Below are 20,234 nucleotides of genomic sequence, written 5' to 3' on the forward strand. Positions count from 1 at the left end.
GACTCCGACTTGATATTAAACGACTTTGATTTATGACTGTGCAGATGAAAGTTAAGATACTTTAGGATGGCTTAAGCAGAATATCAATGAGACTTTTTAAACTAAAAGAAGAAAAGGCTCTCTGATTCACATTATATATTAGTCCTAAAGCTGATGTCTCAGATATCTAGGTTTGGCATACAAGGGGCACGATTCTGACCTTACACAGGGGAAAAAAAAAATATTTGACTGCAACAGTAATTGGGCATCTCTAGTTAAAATGTTTTAGTTTTGGATAGAATAGGAAAGGTCAGATCTGCTGTCAGGTTTTTAATGTCGCCTGTACCCCCGTTGCGTAAATTCACCCTCTTTATTTGTTCTGGTGACTATTGTCACGGTAAAGAAAGTGATGGGAAATCAAAAATGTTATGGGTGCCACTGGAAGAGGAATATAGAGGAAAGTCTAAAATAAGGACACTTCCAGGAACAACTGTCTACAGAGGATGTACTCTCAGGGGCGTAACTATAGGGGGTGCAGCAGTCGCGACCGCAACCGGGCCCTGTGATGCAGGGGGCCCATGCAGCCCCCTCTACATATGGCCGGCAGCAGCATAGGCAGCTAGCACACACTATTACATACCCCCTCCATATCCCCCTGGGGACAGGGACCCCTTCTCACGTGAGGACAGGGACCCCTTCTCACCTGGGGGCAGTAACTTCATCTGCCCTGGAGAAAAGGACCTCATCTCTTCTGGGGGTGGGGACCCAATCCTGCCTAGGGACAGTCCCCCAATGGGGCACCTAAAAATGTAAAAAAATAAATAAATAAAAACTGCTGATACCAGTGGTGGAACTACAGGGCTCACAAAGGTCATACCTGTGATCACGCCCTGGAGTTCCACCACCGGACTCGGAGGGAAGAGCCCTGGCTGGGGTTCAGGGGGGCCCTTCATGGTTTCTTGCATCGGGCCCTGAAGGTTCTAGTTACGCCACTGTGTACTCTCATTTTGGAGAGATCTAAGTGGGGTACACACTATAAGAAATCGTGCAAACGATCGTCCAATTTTTCACAGCAAGTCGGAACCAATGAAGGAAAATTTGTCCAAAAATTCTTTTGTTGTTTATTGACTCTGATCATGCGTGGCTTTCGTTTCAGATTTTTCTAATTTTGGAGCTTGTCCCCCTTGGAGCGCTGGGCTTTGGGGGAGCGGCCGGCTCAGGCTCTCAGTGGCTTTCTGAGAGGTTGAGCTGCGTGACAGTCCAGGCATATGGTCGCAATCTTTCCCAAGCCTGCACCGGCCCTGTGACGTTGGCCTACAGCGGGCTTCAACAGGTCACAGGAGTACAGAACGAACTGCATGCCTGTGACTCACCGGAGAATTAGAGTCAAACAAGCTTTGGCCGTACTTCACCTTTAATACTTTAAAAGCAGTTACAGATACCTAAGACTGGGAGGAAGTTTGGGACCCTATGCAAAACTTGGTATCAGCCAGAGACAGATTAATACAATTTAGGATTCTCCATAGAGTTTATCTCACATCTCAACAGTTACATAAGATTTATCCCTCACACTCCTCACATAGTTGGCACTGTACAGCTGACCCCGCCACGTTCCTGCATGTTTTGGAAGTGTCCGGGCATAAAATTATTCTGGACATCGGTTTCCCTATGTATTTGCACAGTTACCACAATTGCTGTACCTTTATCTATTGATGTTTGCATTTTAGTTCTCGTTCATCTACTGGCTACCTCTAGATCTATGAGAACTTTGATAGGCCTTTTATTGTTTTTTTACGCACGTAAGACTATACTCCTTAGATGGAAGTCTACCCAGCCCCCTACCTTAGATTATTGGAAGAATATTGCCAATAAAGCCGTTCCATTGTATACATTTACATATGAATCTAGAGGATGTCCACAAAAATTCTTCGAAGTATGGGATATTTGGACAGAGTCCAGGGATACTGTCGGATCCTCGGCAGCCCCTCCATGAGATGATCTGTTTTGCTTCTGTTTAATTCTTAGATGTGGATCTGTATACAGGGAGAGTACCACCTGATTTTTTACTTCGCACTCTCCAGATACATTGATTCCAGTTCCTTTAAGCCTTGGCTACCAACCACATTGCTTTTTGTTGTTGTTTTTCCCTTTGTGTGTGTCTAATTCCAAGCCTGGGTATGCCCAATAGGTTTTGTTTTGTATTTCACTTTATATTCTTTTTTTTTTTTTAAAAGCAGTTACAGCAGTTTTTTTTTCCTTTTGGGATAAAGGTTTTACATAAATAAATAAAAATCTGATTACTGTAAGCACCCCTGTCAGTGGTAAATGGTTTCTCTCATCCCTGTGACTGTACTGGCCAGATCACCAGATGAAAATAGAAGAAAAAAAGCCTAAAAAAAGAAAACAAATACAGCCATCACATCTAAGAATTGTTAAGCTGGAATATAATAAATGTTTGCTTTTCGGTTTAATATTGATTTATTTATCACCCTTCCAAATACTAAAAACAAATTAAAAACAACCTTCTTCGCCATCTTTTCCTATAAACACAGGCGTATTGTAACTTTACCATCACAGGGGCAATTTAATCGAAAAAAAAACAGGGAAACCAGCTCATCAAACATTTGATCGGCTCTTCCGGCTTTCTGTCTCTCAGTAAAAATTGGCTTCATTTATCCTTCATCAGAGAATGTTTCCATTAGCTCCTGTTCTCCCTCATTTCTTTCATAATGTTCGCAAGCATTTTAAAAGCAAACCGCGCACTGTGTAAGTCCATCTTCAGCTGAACGCTGTTTTATGTCCTTCCAGAGATGTGACCTCCACATCAGAATGGAATTACTTTAGGCTCAGCCTGGCTAATGATCTACAAAGATCTTCAAACTCCAGCTAATTGCTAACAGGGCGATGCTTGTCTTTCCTAATATTGTACAGGGATTCAATGGCTTGTTACACATCTGTACCTACTGTTTAACATCATTATCAGATATCATTTAATTGTGCCTGTCAAAAAACTTTAGCTATGAATTATTAAAAAAAAAGTAACAAGCAGAACATTTAAAGAGTAAGGCCATGTTTAATAGTCCTTTTCATTCAAAGGGCCAATGTCACCAACTTGAAGTCAAGGCATTTGGCTTCTAGCCGCTTTATCCTGAACATGGCTCTTCATAGTGGCCGATCAAAGAAAATGGCATAGGAAAGTCCATGGATATCAGGAAAGAAGCCCTAAGCGATCAGTTGCCCTCACAGGTTGTTGCTCTTTCATAAACCATTTTGTAGAACACAACAGTACTTTAATGACTACGTACGCCAAAGTATTGGAGGTAGAGTGTTAAAATGAATTATAGAAGAAAAGTATTGGGGGGGCAATTTCAGAAATACAAACTGAGTGTGGCCTGGCAGTGGGGAAAACAGAATTCTGGGATGTATCAGTAGAACAATCATCAACAAGGGGAAGGAGGTTCCGGTTTAACTGTTTAGAGCAACCATTCTCAGCCAGCATTTGCATTGGGTTCCTAGAGTTGTGGTTGATTTGACCTCCCATTTGATGGTGCCTTAACAGTTCTAGGACCAACCCCACTTGGCAAAGCCAGGAGCATTAGTTATCTTTTTAGATGTCTGTAAGGGTAGCAATCTGACCACTACTGTAAGGGTTGCATTCTTTCTGTTTAACAACGATGTAGAGGGCATTTTTGCCATTGACCCCCCCAATTAATTGGTTTTGGTAAAAAATTATTTCAAGGGTTTCTCAGGGGTAAAACGGTTGAGAAAGCTTGTTCTAAATGTTATTCTAAACCAGCCTTTCTTACTCCAGAGGAACCCCTAAAATAAGTTAGGTCTCTGAGAACCTATAGTAAGGTTAGTTGATTGTGGATCATTTGGAAAAGGTCCCTCACATTGGTGGTGGTAAGTGGGAAAACTGCACCTCCTTATAGGGATGGCCAGAATGACACCCTTGCAGTCATGCTGCTGGCTCTACCAAGTGGTATTGGACCTGGAACCAACAGATGGAAGGTCAGTGGGCTACAGCCCAAGAAACCCTTAGCCACCCCTGGAGGAGCACTAGGGTTCCACGGAACTCTGATTGAGAATGGGTGATTTAGAGTATAAATTACAGCTCTGGAAAGCACACTTACCAAAAGATATTGAAATAACAAAAACGGTGAAAGGTCTTTATTTCCAGCAGATATGATGGTACACATATGAATGCACATCAATTTGTATGCACATCCATTTTCACATTCCTGTATGCACCACAAAATTGTATGGGCTCTGGAAAGTGTGCAAGAAAATGCAAATACACAGGCTTATGAGAGGCGAGGGGCAGTTTTTTGCTTAGTTTTAGACATATACCCAAGGTCCAAGACCCAATTTACTAGAAAGCTGATTTTCTGTGAGTGGACTTAAACGAAAGATGCAGGCTGAGGTATGTTATATAGCTTGTTAACGTGCATTGTGTTGAAGCAGCCAATATATTTCTGTGCACCACCAGACCAATAGCATTTTCAATGCACAGAGGGTTTGCATCTAAGCTTTGTGGTGTGCTAAAATTCCTGTGTGTTTTGGTGTGGTGACTTGGTGTGTAGTGGTGCCATTCTAAAAATGACACTATACCAGTGCACAGATTAAAGCAGAGCCAAACCGGTTAAAATATACTAAATACCAGTTTCTTTCTTAAGCTTGCAATCTGCTTTTTAATGTTTAGGCTCCGGCTTTTTAAAGATAAAATAAAAAGCCTCACAGAGTTTCTGGACTCTGGAATTTAAATTGCTGAAGGCTTACCTGTTCTCTTCCTGATATGGTTTCTGTACAGAGGACTCTGTAGCCTTGTACGGGGCCGTTTGCATAGGCTGGGGGTTCCCAGGATATCAGCATCGATGTAGGAGCTGTGGAGACCACCTGAAGATTTTCTACTGGTCCTGGGACTTGTACTGAAAAGAATAAAAATGTAATAAGTAAAAATTACTTTAGTTATCTGTATGGAGAATGCTCCATTTTGTTTATATAGTAGATTCCAATTAGATTAAGAGAAAATAGTAAACTTTATTTTAGACCCCAGTCACCTAAAGTAACATATATAGTTATATTAACGCTCTCCAGCCAAACCTATAAAAGTGCAATAACATAGTAATATGAAAGAAAAAAAAATAATTACACAAGTCACTCAAGAATATACGTGGCCACTGAATGAAGTTGGATGAGGAGCAGTTCAACCTGAAATGGCGTGGAGGTTTTTTTTAGAGCAGAAAGGATGTGGAACTCCCTTCCACAATTAGTGGTTTCAAGAAGAAGTGTCACTAATTTCAAAACTTTTAAATAGACATCTTACTGAACACAATATACAGGGATATGGGGAAGCGGTGGAGACATACACACACACAGGTTGAACAAGATAGACTGGAGTCTCTATTCAAACTTACCAACTATGAAACGACACATGTACTTCTATTATGTTATTTTTTATTTATCTAAGAGTGACACATAGCATGCATTAGTTTCATCTACAAGTATTGCAAGATACAATTTTCTGAAGTTGTAAAGCACAAAAGACCACTGCCGTGGATAAAAATGTTTTGGAAAAGAGCTGTAATTTTGATTCAATAAAAGTCTCAGTTTGAGCACCTAAATACATTCTTATAGTTTGTCTTCCTTAGAAAGCAGCTGCATCCAGAGTAGAAAAGACTGACCCCTGCCAGCATGCTGTAGAGAAGGACCCTTAAGCCTCATACACACGATCGGATTTTCCACAGAAAAAACCTTGGACTTTTGTCCAAAGAGCGTTGGCCCCAAACTTGTCCTGCATACAAACGGCACAAATTGTCGGCCAACAAACACAAACGTAGTAACGTACTACGTGTTTTTTTCAGCTCTTTAGCGTCACCCTTTGAGCTCCTTCCGCTAATGTAGTAGAAGATTGGTGCGTGTTGATTCGTGCTTTTCATTTTGCGCTTTCCACTTTGTTTCTGAACGGCTTTTCGTCAACCAGCCATGTTGCGGAATCAGAGGAGATAACGTGTTATTTATTATTGGCCTTGGAGTTATTGCTTTGACCCAAGTCCAGTCCAGGAACAGGAGAAGGAGGATTTCTTGGACCAAAAATTGGTTGCTTTATTAATCATGATCAATTATGTCATATGCCTTTGCTGCGGGAGCTCCAGGAGAATAATCCAGATGTTTTTTCAGAATTATCTCCGGGTGACAGACCCTTGCTTTCACCAACTCTTGCCATTGTTGACCCCCTATATTACGAAGCAGGACACATGCAAGGTGAGGCTTTTATTTTATTTTTTGGTTGAATAATGATTTGATTTGGTATATTTTCTATATTTTTGGATGCATGGAATGCACTTTTTGGTTAAGTTCTATTAGCAGATAGCATGCCTAATTTTATTTGTTTTCTTTTTTTAATGCACAATAATACAATTGTGTAGAATAATACTTGGCTATGTGTTTTACTTCAAATGACAGTTTGGGAATAGGCAGTTACATTTAAAAAAATACAATGTAAAATTAACAAGGGACACCAACATAGTTGTATTTTTGATCTTAAAAACTATGCGATAATGGTGTTGTGGTAACTTGCACCAAAAAAAATAAAAATAAATAACAAGCATAATAATATTATTCTTGATCTCACTAGAAAAAAAAAAGCCTTTGAAAATGTGTTTGCAATAACTCCATCAGTATCACCAGCAAAGCAGCTTCATTATTACCCAATTAAAGAAGAAGGGAATGTGCGCTGCTATTCGAGATTTCATAATTTGCCACGTCACGAATGTTAAATTCTGCATTGCGAATGCTAGTTTACAAGACCGACCGCTTCTGGGTTGTGCTTGCTTCCAGGCATGCGTGTTTGTACTTTGTACTTTTGTCTGACGGACTTGTGTACACACGTTCGGAAAATCCGACAACAGACATTTTACAGCCTGCCAACCAACATTTGTCCATGGAAAATTCGACAATTTTCTGATGGAGCATACAAGCGGTTGGATTTTCCCCCAACAGCCTGTCATCACACAGTTCCCGTCGAAAAATCAGATCGTGTGTATGAGGCTTTACTCTCTGCGTGGAAGTAGTGGTCTCACTGCAGAGGTCCAATACGCACCTGCAGAGTCAGAATTCGAGCTTTCCAATCAGCAGGTAACATATTGTCCGGTTCTCCTAATGCCGTATTGATCCTTGATGCTCAGCCACCTCTACTATAAATGGGTGTACACCCCAATGGCTAAACTAAGCAGGTAGCAGTCTTTCCTGTTATATTACAATAATTAAATAATACATTTAACCTCATTAAGTCACAATAGCCATTCCAACCCACGTATTCTCATTGCCCCCTAGCTTTAATCCAGAAGAATTTGATTAACAGCCTCCAAAAAAAGGCACATTAAAAGGAAAGGACATTTTTACAGTTAATTGGATTTTCTGACAGTAGGAAAGGAAAAACCCAACCTAACAATGCTAAATGAAGGCTGGAAACATGGAAGATTTATCAGTGAAGAGATGATTTAGCTGCTCATTGTGCTTTATTATAGACCTTGCGTTCATCATTTCAAAGTAATTTCTGCTTTGTTTTCTCTTATAGCCATGTGTATTTTGTTGCTTTTATCCCAAAATCAAATGCACAATGGTATACATTTGATTTGATAGAAAATCACATTGCTTTAAACTTTTAACTCTTTTTGAAGCAAAGAAAAAAAAAACGCAATTACTTAAATTAGTTGTTGACTGAAGGCGTTATCAATATCTGGGTCCAATTTTCTTACCACAAGTTTTTAATAAAAACAGCAGGCTGTATCATGTTAATCTAATTGGTCAGCCATTTTATAAAAGCATAAAGCAAAAATGAATCAATGATGTTTGGTATAAATATGTTTTAAAGTCACCTGTTCTTAGCTGCACCTCCATGATTCGAGGACCTCCTTTTGTAAAAACCCCATAGGGACCACTACAACCACCAAATCCCATCTACCAAATCTAGCAAAACTGCTCATTTTAAATTACCAATTCAAATTACCTCCCCAGTGACCGTAACAAAATTCTTATTGGGTAGGCAGGCGGGACAACTTTTCAGCTTCAAAGATCTTTCTAGAATAGATGTCCCTAGTCCTCTTGGAAGCAGCCCCTGAAGCTCCTACCTAGCTAAGCTGAAGACCTTCTTCTAAAGTTAAGCCTCTCCCAGAACTCTTTTCAACCCCCCCCCCCCCGTCCCTAATTTCTCCCTCTGTCATGTAGCCCTTGGGTTAAAGAGTACCTGAATTCTGAATTTCTCCCTCTGTCATGTAGCCCTTGGGTTAAAGAGTACCTGAATTCTGGAAGCTGTGGCAAAAAAAAAATTGGGCAGAGGGCAAAGAACTAGTCATCGGTAGTGCGTGCAATCTCCCAGCAGCTGATTTTTTCCCCATTGACTTATCATGCCTTATTCTTCACTGGAGGCAACCATATTGATAGAGGCAGGGCTTTACTACCGCATAGCAGAGTCTTCAGTAAGGAGAACAGTGAGCAGCACACTAGTGACTTCACCAAGTTTAATTCTGGGACTAGCAGTACCTTAAATATCACATTGCTGATGTACAGCTAAGAGGCTGCATCCACAGGAGTGCCTAAGCATCCTCATATACCAGGAAACGCACTACTAGTTTTCAGGCAAATTCCAGGTAAAAGGCACATTTCTCAGGGTACTGCTTAGGCACAATTATCATGGGTGGACAGCTGTTCTGGGTTGGTCCCCACTGAACACATCCCACACACCTTCCAAAAGGGTGCTCACCCAGCTCGTATGCTGCACTAGAAGCAAGAAGAATTTCCGGAGGACCGCACTCCCAAACAATCCACTTTATTGTACATTTACATAAAAATCCAAGGCAGGACAAAACACAGTGGAGGGAGAGAGGTTTTCTCCATCTGGACATTCTTCTTGCTTCTAACATGAGAAGATCTTCTCTATACCATAGCATTCCCTGTGGAGTTCACTTCAACAGTAGGGCCCATTTCAGGCCTGGCCTTAGCAGAAACGCAGCAAGAAATGAGCGCTTCTGCGAACGCGCAAGAAATTTGCTAAAATCTGCTACACGCTTGTGGCACCATTATTTCTTAATGGTGCCCTAAATGCGGGTAGCAGTCACACATTGTGCCGCATACTTTCCAACGTGAATAAAAGCAAAAATGTGTGACGCAAAACGCACCTGGCTTAGTGCCTAAATTTGGTATGTGGAGCCTATGAATGGTGCTGCTCCAAAAAAAAATGCCCAAAAAAAGCACCAAATACACGACGCGGTGGCGTCACTCAAGTGTGAAGCGCTATTTACTCTAGAAAGATCCTTTTTTTTTTCAATAAATGTAGGGATAATGTGCCGGGAACAATAGAAGGAATTTGATGAGTTAAGATTCAATACTTGAATGTAATTATTTTTTTGCGTCACTTTAAATTCTTGCATTTTTTTATTAAATATATTTCAGGGAAACATGGTATCTAGGCTGATTCTACACCACTGTTATTTCTACAAAGTCTATGTTATTCGTCTTGGAGCCTTCACGGTTAAATAACTTATGTTTCTGATACTTTTATATTTTTTATTTTTTTTTCCTTTTGAATGAAAATTCTTAATAAACATATATATATATATATATATATATATATATATATATATATATATATATATATATATATATAAAAAAAATATAAAAAATGCGCAACAGCAACTCCTTTTAGGTAAATTTTCAAAAACCATTCATTATGTGCACTTGTTAAAAATATACGGCAGTTCCTTTTTAAAAAAAAAAAAAATTACAAAAAAAAAATGACTAAATGATTTGTATGGAAGAATAATAAAACAATAGCATTGTTTTACCGTTAATTACAGGAAATGTAGGATTTTAACTTTAATTGTACACATGAGAGAAGGTCCAACTGGATTAAATTTGTAACTGAAATAATAAAAAAATTGGGTGTATGCATAAGAATATTTTTTTTTCCTGAACAATGAATAAAATTTAGAATTTTATTTTTTTCCGTAATTGGAATCATAAGAACAATGGCTGGGATATTAACCAAATGTTGCTGATATGTAAACCAGATACAGTACGGTAGAAATGATTTATACTTTTACTAAATGTAGCCATGGCTTGCGTATGTCGCTGTAACGTGCGGCCCATTTATCAAGGCCGGTGAAAACTTGGGTGCTATAGCAAGTGATTTATGTAGCTATTAAGATTTGTGTGACTATTGTTGAAAAGAAACTACATTTATCATGCCGTTGCCCAACACCGGGGTTGTGTCTCTGCAGACTATACGGGACTTATAACCCCCACGATCCACAATTTCTTAGCTGGGGTAAGAACATTTCCACAGGCGAAAACACAACCGGTGGAGAAAACTAAAACCAGTTGAAATAAATAGAAGGCCAAAGGATTTTATAAATATATGTGTCAGCAGCAAAACAGTCCTTGGTAAATAATTGGTTTACGTGATTTACCAGATAGACTGTAGCATGAAGAATAGTTTAAAGGGAAAGTTAATGTGGTTTCAGTAAGCCTGGAATTTGAGAAATTATTGTAATCTTTACATTTAAAACAGAACAAAAAAATAAAAAATAATAACCTCAATAAAGAATTAAAAATAAAATGAAAACCTTTTTGCTACAATACTAACCTTCATTCAAGAGTTGCCCCCACAGTACTTTTCTGCCACAAGATATCCTCAGTCTTAAATGGAAATTGCCGTGTGCCAGTGAGTTCTGTGGAACCAACTTTACTGGGGCAATGCAATGCAGCTCCAGAATTTGGATGCAATGGCCCCTACTGATTAAATCTTATTTTTCTATTCCTGCAGGCAGGTATCATGTTATTCTAAGAGCATATTATATTGAATGGGGCAAGGTTAAGCTCCTCTTGAAAATGTGTTTGTAACAACCTCTCTGTTGGTAACTTCATTGGGTCATTTATGCTTTGCAAAAAAGAAACACACACACACACACACATGGAAGATAGCATAGAAAGATTACACTAACAACGTAAAGTAGAGCTATAGGCAAAATATTCTTTTTTTTTTCATTCTGGAAAGAGCAAGGGAGGGTAGTAACCCTTGTCAGGTTTATTTTTGCCATCTTTGTCTCACTGTAGAGATTTCCCTTCACTTCCTGTCTCATAGCCAAACAGGAAGTTGGAGGAAATCTCTGCAACTTAAGGGAATTCATTGGGAACCCCCAGGTCACCAGAACTAGTGTCCCCATTGGAACATTTCCCCTGTAGCAGTATTACTTTAAATGTTGGGATTTTCTTTTACTTTCAGTGATAATGGTAAACAGATGGTAATGGTAAAACTCCTTAAAGAGGAAGTAAAGGCTATTTAAAAAAAAAATGCAACCTGCAAGGCAAAGGCATAATGAGCTAGTATGCATAGCATACTAGCTCATTATGAATAACTTACCTGAGAACAAAGCCCCCAAAGCGCTCCTCCATCTTAATGTCCGCCGCTGCCATTTATCCCGGAGTGACTTCCGGGTCTCGCTGCTCCGGATTCGCCGGAGCCACGATGACGTCACTCCCGCGCATGAGTACAGGAGCCGACACGAGCGGCATATCGCCGTGATCTGCGGCCTGCCCAGTGCGCCTGCGCGCCGATGACAGTGATGGCTGTCTTTTTGTAAATATCTCCTAAACTGTATAGGTCTAGGAGATATTTCTTGGACCTACAGGTAAGCCTTAATCTAGGCTTACCTGGAGGTCAAAGTGGTTTGTAAGGGTTTACAACCACTTTAATGAGGGCACAGACAGCAATAAAATTGGACAGGTGTTCTAATCTACCGTATATACTCGAGTATAAGCCGAGATTTTCAGCCTCTTTTTTGAGGCTGAAAGTGCCCCCCTCGGCTTATACTCGAGTCATCGCTGTCTGCCCGCTCGATCAGCGTGTCGAGCAGACAGACAGCGGCCATTCTATTCAAAAGCCGCGCCTCCGGCTCCGCCTTCGCCTGTGATAGGCGGAACACTGAATTTCCCAGCAGCCTGTGTTCCGCCTATCACGGACATCGTATCATCCTCGTACTACGGACGAGGATGATACGACGTCTGTGATAGGCGGAACACAGGCTGCTGGGAAATTCAGTGTTCCGCCTATCACAGGCAAAGGCGGCGGCGCAGCTTTTGAATTTTACAATGGCCGCCGACGAAGAGGGCACGGGACGGCACGGCACGGGACGGGACGGGACGGGGGCAAGGCAAGGCACGACACGGGACGGATGCAAGGAGGCAAGGCACGGCACGGGACGGAGGCAAGGAGGCAAGGCACGGGACGGAGGCTCGGGACAAAGGTAGGCTGGACACACACACACACACACACACACACACACACACACACACACACACACACACACATGGATGGAGACACACACAGGGATGGATGGATGGATGGATGGAGACACACACACACAGGGATGGATGGATGGATGGAGACACACACACACAGGGATGGATGGATGGATGGATGGAGACACACACACACAGGGATGGATGGATGGATGGACACACACACACACAGGGATGGATGGACGGACACACAGGGATGGACGGACACACAGGGATGGACGGACACACAGGGATGGACGGACACACAGGGATGGACGGACACACACACAGGGATGGACAGGCATGTCTCACCCTCGGCTTATACACGAGTCAATAAGTTTGCCAGTTTTTTGGGGGGTAAATTGGGGGCCTCGGCTTATATTCGGGTCGGCCTATACTCGAGTATATACGGTATCTGTACTCTATCCAAAACTTAAAAAAAAAGAAGTTTTGCCTTTAGTTATACTTAATTTTTTGTGTTTTTCTTCCCTTCACAGGTAGTGTAATTCACAGTTATGTCTGTCTTTGAGAGCAGATGGTTGCACTCATAAAGATAGTATAAATACAAGAAATTTGTACATTTTTATTTTTCTCAGTGTGTCTATATTATATTTGAAAGTGACACCACCAAACTTATCATTCACTCCCTTGTTATCTCAACTATTGCAGCTCATACCTTCTTGGCCTACCTCTACACAGGCTACCTCCCCTTTACTCTATTGTGGATGCCGCTGCCAGTTTTATCCACTTTACCAATCACTCAGTATCCACCACGCCTCTCGACTAATCCCTCTACTGGCTTCTGCTCATCCAATGAATGCCTTGAGCTACATCATCAATCTTAATCTTAAAATATTACCAAAACTGTCCTCTCTGCTCCTCCCAAGACCTCCTTCTCTTGACTTTCCTCATCCCCTCCTCCCATGCAAACCTCCAGGATTTCCCCAGAACCTCTCTCTTCCTGTGGAACTTCCTACACCAAACTGTCCGGCAATCTCCTACTCTGTCCACTTTTAGCCCTTGTACACACGGTCGGAGATTCCGACAACCAAATCCGTCGGAGTAATTCAGACGGATTAATTCCGGAAGAGGTCCGGAAGTGATGTTGCATACACACGGTCGGACAAAGTTGTCAGAAAATCCGATTGTACATAACGTGATGCTGTTATTTAGTTACGACGGGACTACGTTCAGGCTAGTAGCCAATAGCTTTGGTCTAGGAATTTGATCTGAGCATGCGTGGCACTTTGTCCGTCGGAGTAGGCTACACATGATCGGAGTATGTCCGATCGGAGCATTTTGTTGGAAAATTTTACAAGTTGTAAAAGTTGGTCCGTCGGATATTCAGACGGAAACAGTCCGATGGAGACTACACACAGTCGGAATATCCGATAAAACGGTCCGACCGTGTGTACAAGGGCTTAGACGATCACTGAAAACTCGTCTATTAAGGGAAGCCTATCCCACTTCCACCTAAAAACTTAAACTTTGCTTCCTCCATCCTCAATCTCTAACAGTTGTTACCGTTTGTGTCACTTTACCCTTTCTTTTAGCCCAGTGGTTGTCAACTTATTAGCTAAAGGGCTCCTCAAATGCGACCCCTGACATCACCAAAAGGGCCACACATAAAGTTCAATACCTGTAACCCTTGAAAGAACTGGGGGAAACTGCAGATCTAATAGAGGAAATGAGGGTCAGAGAGTGTGGATGGGATACATTTTTGGCTGGGGGTATGCTGAAGAAGAAAATAGGAAAATGGGGACCTATTACTTGAGGCTAGTAAACCCGAATGGTCTTACCCTAATCAGTGTTCCCACTACAGACTGCTGAGGTCCTGAGGCCCACACATCATATGCCAAACCATGTGGTCTTCAGGCCGCAGGTTGGGCACCAGGGTTTTCAATTGTAAGCTTTCATGAGCAAGGTCCTTCTAACCCTCTTGTTTTGAATTGTATTGTAAAGCTGGCCATACAGGGTTTGAATTTCAAGTTGTGGGTGACCCTGTCAGCATCACCTGGCTCAACAAACCTTGATTAAAAAAAATCAACAGAGCCAAGTGTAAAATTTTCAGCCGAACAGTGACTGCACCCAATCAGATGCAGTTATGTTTGGTTATTTTAGACAGCGGCAGGTGCTATGGCACTCTGGATACAATGGCCATGTTTAGTGAGGATGGAGAACTCTATTAGCTGAACGGTGAGAATATATATGTTTACTGTCTCCCTTTGTATTGCACAATGCTGCGAAAACTGTTGGCGCTACATAAACCCTGAATTTTAAAAATAAACAACTATGGAATCAAAAGCATTTCAAACATTTCCATAGCTGATGAAACTCCATACTTACAACCAGAAAACAAAAAAAAAGGCACAATTACTTCCAACGTGCTCCAGAGTTTCATTTAGTGCATAACTTAATTTTAAAATTAAACTTGAATTTTAACATTTAAATGTATAATATCCTTTCATATGTTTTCTACTTTTTATTTTGGGATTATAAGGTGAGAAGGACAATAAAAGTTGCCCTTGGACCCCCCCCCCCCCCCCTTAATGAACTCTTCTATCAAAGCCTACTGTGAGCTCCACTATGGATGAAACAATGGCAAAAGACAAAAATATGCAGCACGTTAAAAAAAAAAATTTAATTATTTTTTTTTAAAAGACATAAAGTAAAGTGATTAGGTGACTGATCAACAAGATAAAGCCTGACTTGTTAACAGCTCATAAGTAAACGAAGAATTAAACGTGGAAATGTCCCTTTAATAGATCTATACATTCATGGTAAAGGGAATCATTCATTAAGAATGCGGAGGGTTTAGCTCAGATAAAAAATGTTCATGCTCCTGAGATATAGCCAGGCACATGAAGAATGTTCAGTCTCTTGTAATAATTCACAGAATACAGGGTGAAGCAGATCTAATGGTGACCCATATGAAAGATTCATAGATTCAAAGGAAATTCTATATTCATACTAATTAATTCACTGATTGAAATAAATGGCAATTTTACAGTAGTCATTATTCATGCGCTACACAGATCTGCACAGAACATTTATCAGCAGTTGTACATTATTGGTCTTCTCCCAGCTATGGCAGGGATATCCTTAAATTTCCATACAGTCAGACCCAATCGATGTAGCCCAACTTTGGACTATTTTCAATTTTACAAAAAAAGTGGAAAAAAAAAAAGCTGGTTAGACTGTAATACTCACCTTCAATCTACAGCTGCCCCCCTCTACAAGATGTCCTTAGCCTTCTGGGTTGAATGATGGTGGGAAGACTGAGGACATACTTTGAATGCAGAAACCCCTACACCCCTGAATGCAGTGTTGGGCTTAAAATGTATACTTGCCAGGATTTCAAACAATAACAATATACCATATTTATCGGCGTATAACATGCACAGGCGTATAACACGCACATTCATTTTAAGAGGGAAGTTTCAGGAAAAATACTTTGAAGCAAAATAAGGGTCAGTGCCCATCTGCATCCTCACCATTGCAGGCTGATCAATGCCCATCTGCAGCCTCACAAGTGCCATCCATGCTGCCTCATCAGTCCACATCAATGCAGCCTCACCATTGCCAGTATTGCAGCAGCCTCGCCATTGCCATCAATGCAGCAGTCTCACCATTGCCATCAATGCAGCAGCCTCACCATTGCCATCAATGCAGCAGCCTCGCCATTGCCATCAATACAGCAGCCTCGCCATTGCCATCAATGCAGCAGCCTCCCCATTGCTATCAATGCAGGAGCCTCATCATTGCCATCAATGCAGCAGCCTCACCATTGCTATCAGTGCAGTCTGATCGATGCCCATCTGCAGCCTAAAGGGGACAGGGAGGGAGGCGGGATGAGAGCAGATTACATACAGTGAGGATCTCTTATGATAGACAGAACAGTGGTCCAATGGTGGCCCAGGAGACAGGACTTCCTATTACAGAGGCCGGCAAGTAAACAGGAGATTCTCACTGTATGTAATCTGACGCTCATCCCATTCCCCTCCCTGTCCCCTCCGAGGCAGCTAATATTGAAGTATCGGCGTATAACACGCACACGCTATTTGTACCCGATTTTCATGGTGAAAAAGTGAGTGTTATACTCCAATAAATACAGTATATATTTTTTGTTTTAGGTGCATGCATCCTGGTTCTTGTGTAGTTCTTAGCTGTTTTTCTAAATGTCCGACAAAGGTCAGCCTGGGCTTGGTGACTTTCTATGAAAGATGAGCTTGGGCATCCTCTGAACTCATCTATACCCAAACTCTGAACTCTTTTTTTTCACTCCAATGAACTGCCAGCCAGGTCACTCCAAGCCCACATCTTTCTTTGCATAAGCTCACTTGAGTAAAAAGAGAACCTGAGTTCGGAGTTTGAGTAGATATGAGTTTGGAGGATGCTCAAGCTCATCTCTATTTTGCTATGGTGTTAGCCTAAGTAAAAAGTTAGGAGGAAAAAAATGACCCTTTAAGACAGGGGTCTCCAAACTTTCTAAACAAAGGACCAGTTTACTGTCCTTCAAACTTTAGGAGGGCCGCGATTTATACACTGGGGGTAGAAAATTCCCCAGCATCAGTATGAAGGAGCAATGGTGTGGATTTACTAAAGGCAAATAGACTGTGCGCTTTGGAAGTGCACTTGCACTCATTTTCCCCGGAGCTTAGTAAATGCGTTTACTCTTCCCTTTGTAAAGAATACCCATGCAGGTGCAAGGAAAATAAAGAAACAGCATTATTACTTGCATATTATTGGATTATGGAAATCAGCAGAACATTCACATTCACTAAGCTCTGGGGAAAATGACTGCAACTGCACTTCCAAAGTGCGCCGTTTATTTGCCTTTAGTAAATCCACCACACTCAGGCTTCGTGGAAGTAAAAAAGTTGCATAGCACCTGTGATCAGTAAGAGGAGGAACAGTGCCCCATTGTTGGCGTCATTGGGAGAAATAGTGCCTCGTCAGTGTCAGTTGGGGGTAAAACGGCCCATCATTGGTGTCAGTGGGGGGAAATAATACTCCATTGTTGGTGTCAGTGGGAGGAATGATGCCCCATTGTTGGCATCAGTGTGAGGAATAGTGCCTTGTCAGTGTGAGTGGGGGAAATAGTGAAACATCATTGGAGTCATTGGATGAAATATTGCCCCTTCATTGGTGTTAGTGGGAAGAATCGTGCCCCATTATTGCTGTCAGTGGGAGAAACAGTACCCCATTATTGGTTCCAGTGGGAGGAATAGTTCCCCATTGTTGGTGTCAGTGGGAACAATGCCTTATGTGTCAATAGGGTAGTTATAGCCCATCGTTAGTGTCACTGGGAGGAATAATGCCCCACTGTTGGTGTCAGAAGAAGCAATGGTATCTCATATAAGTGGGAGAAAATAAAAGGGCCACAACTGGTCATTGGGCCACATTTTTAGAAACCACTGCTTTAAGTGATAGCAATGTTAGCTATGAAGTACAATTGTGTACACTGTGTAGTAATTTGTGTTTAACCAGCACAGACTGTGAGCTGTATAACAGTACACACTGTTTGTATCTGCTCTCTGCAGCAGTTATATCAGTACATACTGTTCCATTCTCTTTTTCAGCAGCAATTGTATCAATTCAATCTCCTTCCTATTACTAGGAAGGTGCCTGGGGCCCCAGCTCTGGCGTTTTCTGGTATTTCCATACACCTGGGCACCAAACTTTGTGGAATCACTTTAACCCTGGTAACCATGTCCTTCAGAACAATGGATTCTGGCTTGATTGACTGAATGGATTAATTCCTCATCCCCCTGGTCTTATCTCTATGTTTTGTTAATAAGGAGAAGGCACATAGGCAAAAATCTACAACCAAAGTCAGCATCATTGCCCCCCGAAGAATTACATTTTATATTAAGCTAATGATGTAGTAAAGGGATTTTATTCAAATTAAACTACAGGCAAAAAATAAACCATTTAAAAGGTATAGTCGGGCATTTCCCAAATGTATCCCCAAACCTACCTATTCAACTTTTGATCATGCTCCAGCATATATTTATTATTCCTTGTGCATCACCACCAGGCTTGCAAAATATTTTGGTAGGAGGCCAGAACACCCTCAAAACAACATCTCCCAAAGAGCTCTTTCCATACACACAGTGGGGTTGATTTTCTAACATTGAAAAGTTTTGAAAGTTTTGCAAAATCTGGTGCAGCTGTGCATGGTAGCCAAACAGCTTCTAACTTCCTCTTGTTCAATTAACCACTTGACAACCACTACACGCCAATATACGTCGGCACAATGGCAGCAGTGGGCAAATGGGCGTACCTGTACGTCCCCTTTAATTGGTGGGGCTAGTGGGCACGTGGGCGCCCGCAGCGTACAGTGTGACCGTGCCCGCGGATCCCGCAGACTCGATGTCTGCCGGTGTCCCATGATTGTGTCATGGAGACGCAGAATGGGGAGATACTTATGTAAACAAGGCATCTCCCCGTTCTGCCTAGTGACATGACAGGGATCTACTGTTCCCTGTCATCGGGAGCAGTGATCACTGTCATGTCAGTGGTAGCCCATCCCCCCCACAGTTAGAATCACTCCCTAGGAAACAATTAACCCCTTGAGCGCCCCTAGTGGTTAACCCCTTCCCTGCCAGTGTCATTTACACAGTAATCAGTGCATTTTTATAGCACTGATCGCTGTATAAATGACAATGGTCCCAAAATAAATAGTGTAAAAAGTGTTCGATGTGTCCGCCATAATGTCGCAGTCCCGATAAAAATCGCAGATCGCCACCATTACTAATAAAAAAATAATAATAATAAAAATGCCATAAATCTATCCCCTATATTGTAGACGCGATAACTTTTGCACAAACCATCAATATACGCTTATTGCAATTTTTTTAATTAAAAATATGTAGAAGAATACGTATCGGCCTAAACTGAGGAAAAAAATGTGTTGTGTTATATATTTTTTTGGGGATATTTATTATGGCAAAAAGTAAAAAATATAGCTTTTTTTCAAAATTGTCGCTCTTTTTTTGTTTATAGTGCAAAAAACAAAAAAAACGCAGATGTGATCAAATACCACCAAAAGAAAGCTCTATTTGTGAGAAAAGAAGGACGTCAATTTTGTTTTGGTGTAACGTGGCACAGCCGTGCAATTGTCAGTTAAAGCGGCGCAGTGCCGAATCGCAAAAAGTGCTCTGGTCAGGAAGGGGGTAAAATCTTCCAGGGCTGAAGAGGTTAAGCTTTGTCAAAAAAACAACAACCTGGCAGATGATTGGTTACTATGCAGAGCTGCACCAGATTTTGCACTCTCCAGATTTAGTAAATCCTGCCCAGTCTGTGGGCAGACTCTTGGGAGTCAAGACAGCAGCATATCAATGTAAGTATGTGGAGAGGACAGAACAGGGTGGGAAACAGGCAGAGTTTTGTAGACCAGCAGGCAGGCTATGAACACTGGTTGGAAATTCAGCATTAGAATGGCATTGTGTTTACAGCCCAAACAGGAGATTAGGCGTATACTGGATTTCTGGCAGATCAGAGGGTATATTTCTGTTCTATTTCTGTTGTGTTTAACAGGATGAAATATATGTGTTTGGAGCAAGCTTTTACAACTGTTTTAACATAAAGGAATCCCTGAAATAACTTTCTAGGTTGAGGAAGCCACTTATACAAATTTTATATCTATAGCTCATAGTAAAGGCTCCTTAAAGCGGTTGTATAGTCTTTTCTGTCACTTTTACTTACAGGTAAGCCTATAATAAGGCTTACCTGTAGGTAAAAAAATATCTCCTAAACCTGTATGGTTTAGGAGATATTCCCCTGACAATGAGCCGCTGATTGCAGCGGCGCATGCACACAGGGGTTTCTCGGCTGGAAGCTCCGGCAGATGCCGGACCCTGCCGGAAAGAAATCTCCCGCGCGCATTCGCGGGAGTGACGATATCGATGCTC

General features: G+C 41.5%; 1 protein-coding gene across 1 annotated transcript in view; it reads right to left on the bottom strand.

Annotated features, from left to right (window-relative positions):
• Positions 1 to 20,234, bottom strand: part of DCC (DCC netrin 1 receptor) — a 987,065-nt gene that overhangs the window by 208,281 nt on the left and 758,550 nt on the right. Inside the window, exon 10 of the mRNA XM_077462998.1 lies at positions 4,759 to 4,907. Within this exon, the coding sequence (XP_077319124.1) occupies positions 4,759 to 4,907 (149 nt within the window). The remainder of the gene's footprint in view (positions 1 to 4,758; positions 4,908 to 20,234) is intronic.

This window comes from Lithobates pipiens, unplaced genomic scaffold, assembly GCF_037356315.1.
Source record: "Lithobates pipiens isolate NorthernLeopardFrog02 unplaced genomic scaffold, aLitPip1_a1.2 Scaffold_3, whole genome shotgun sequence".
Lineage (NCBI taxonomy): Eukaryota > Metazoa > Chordata > Amphibia > Anura > Ranidae > Lithobates > Lithobates pipiens.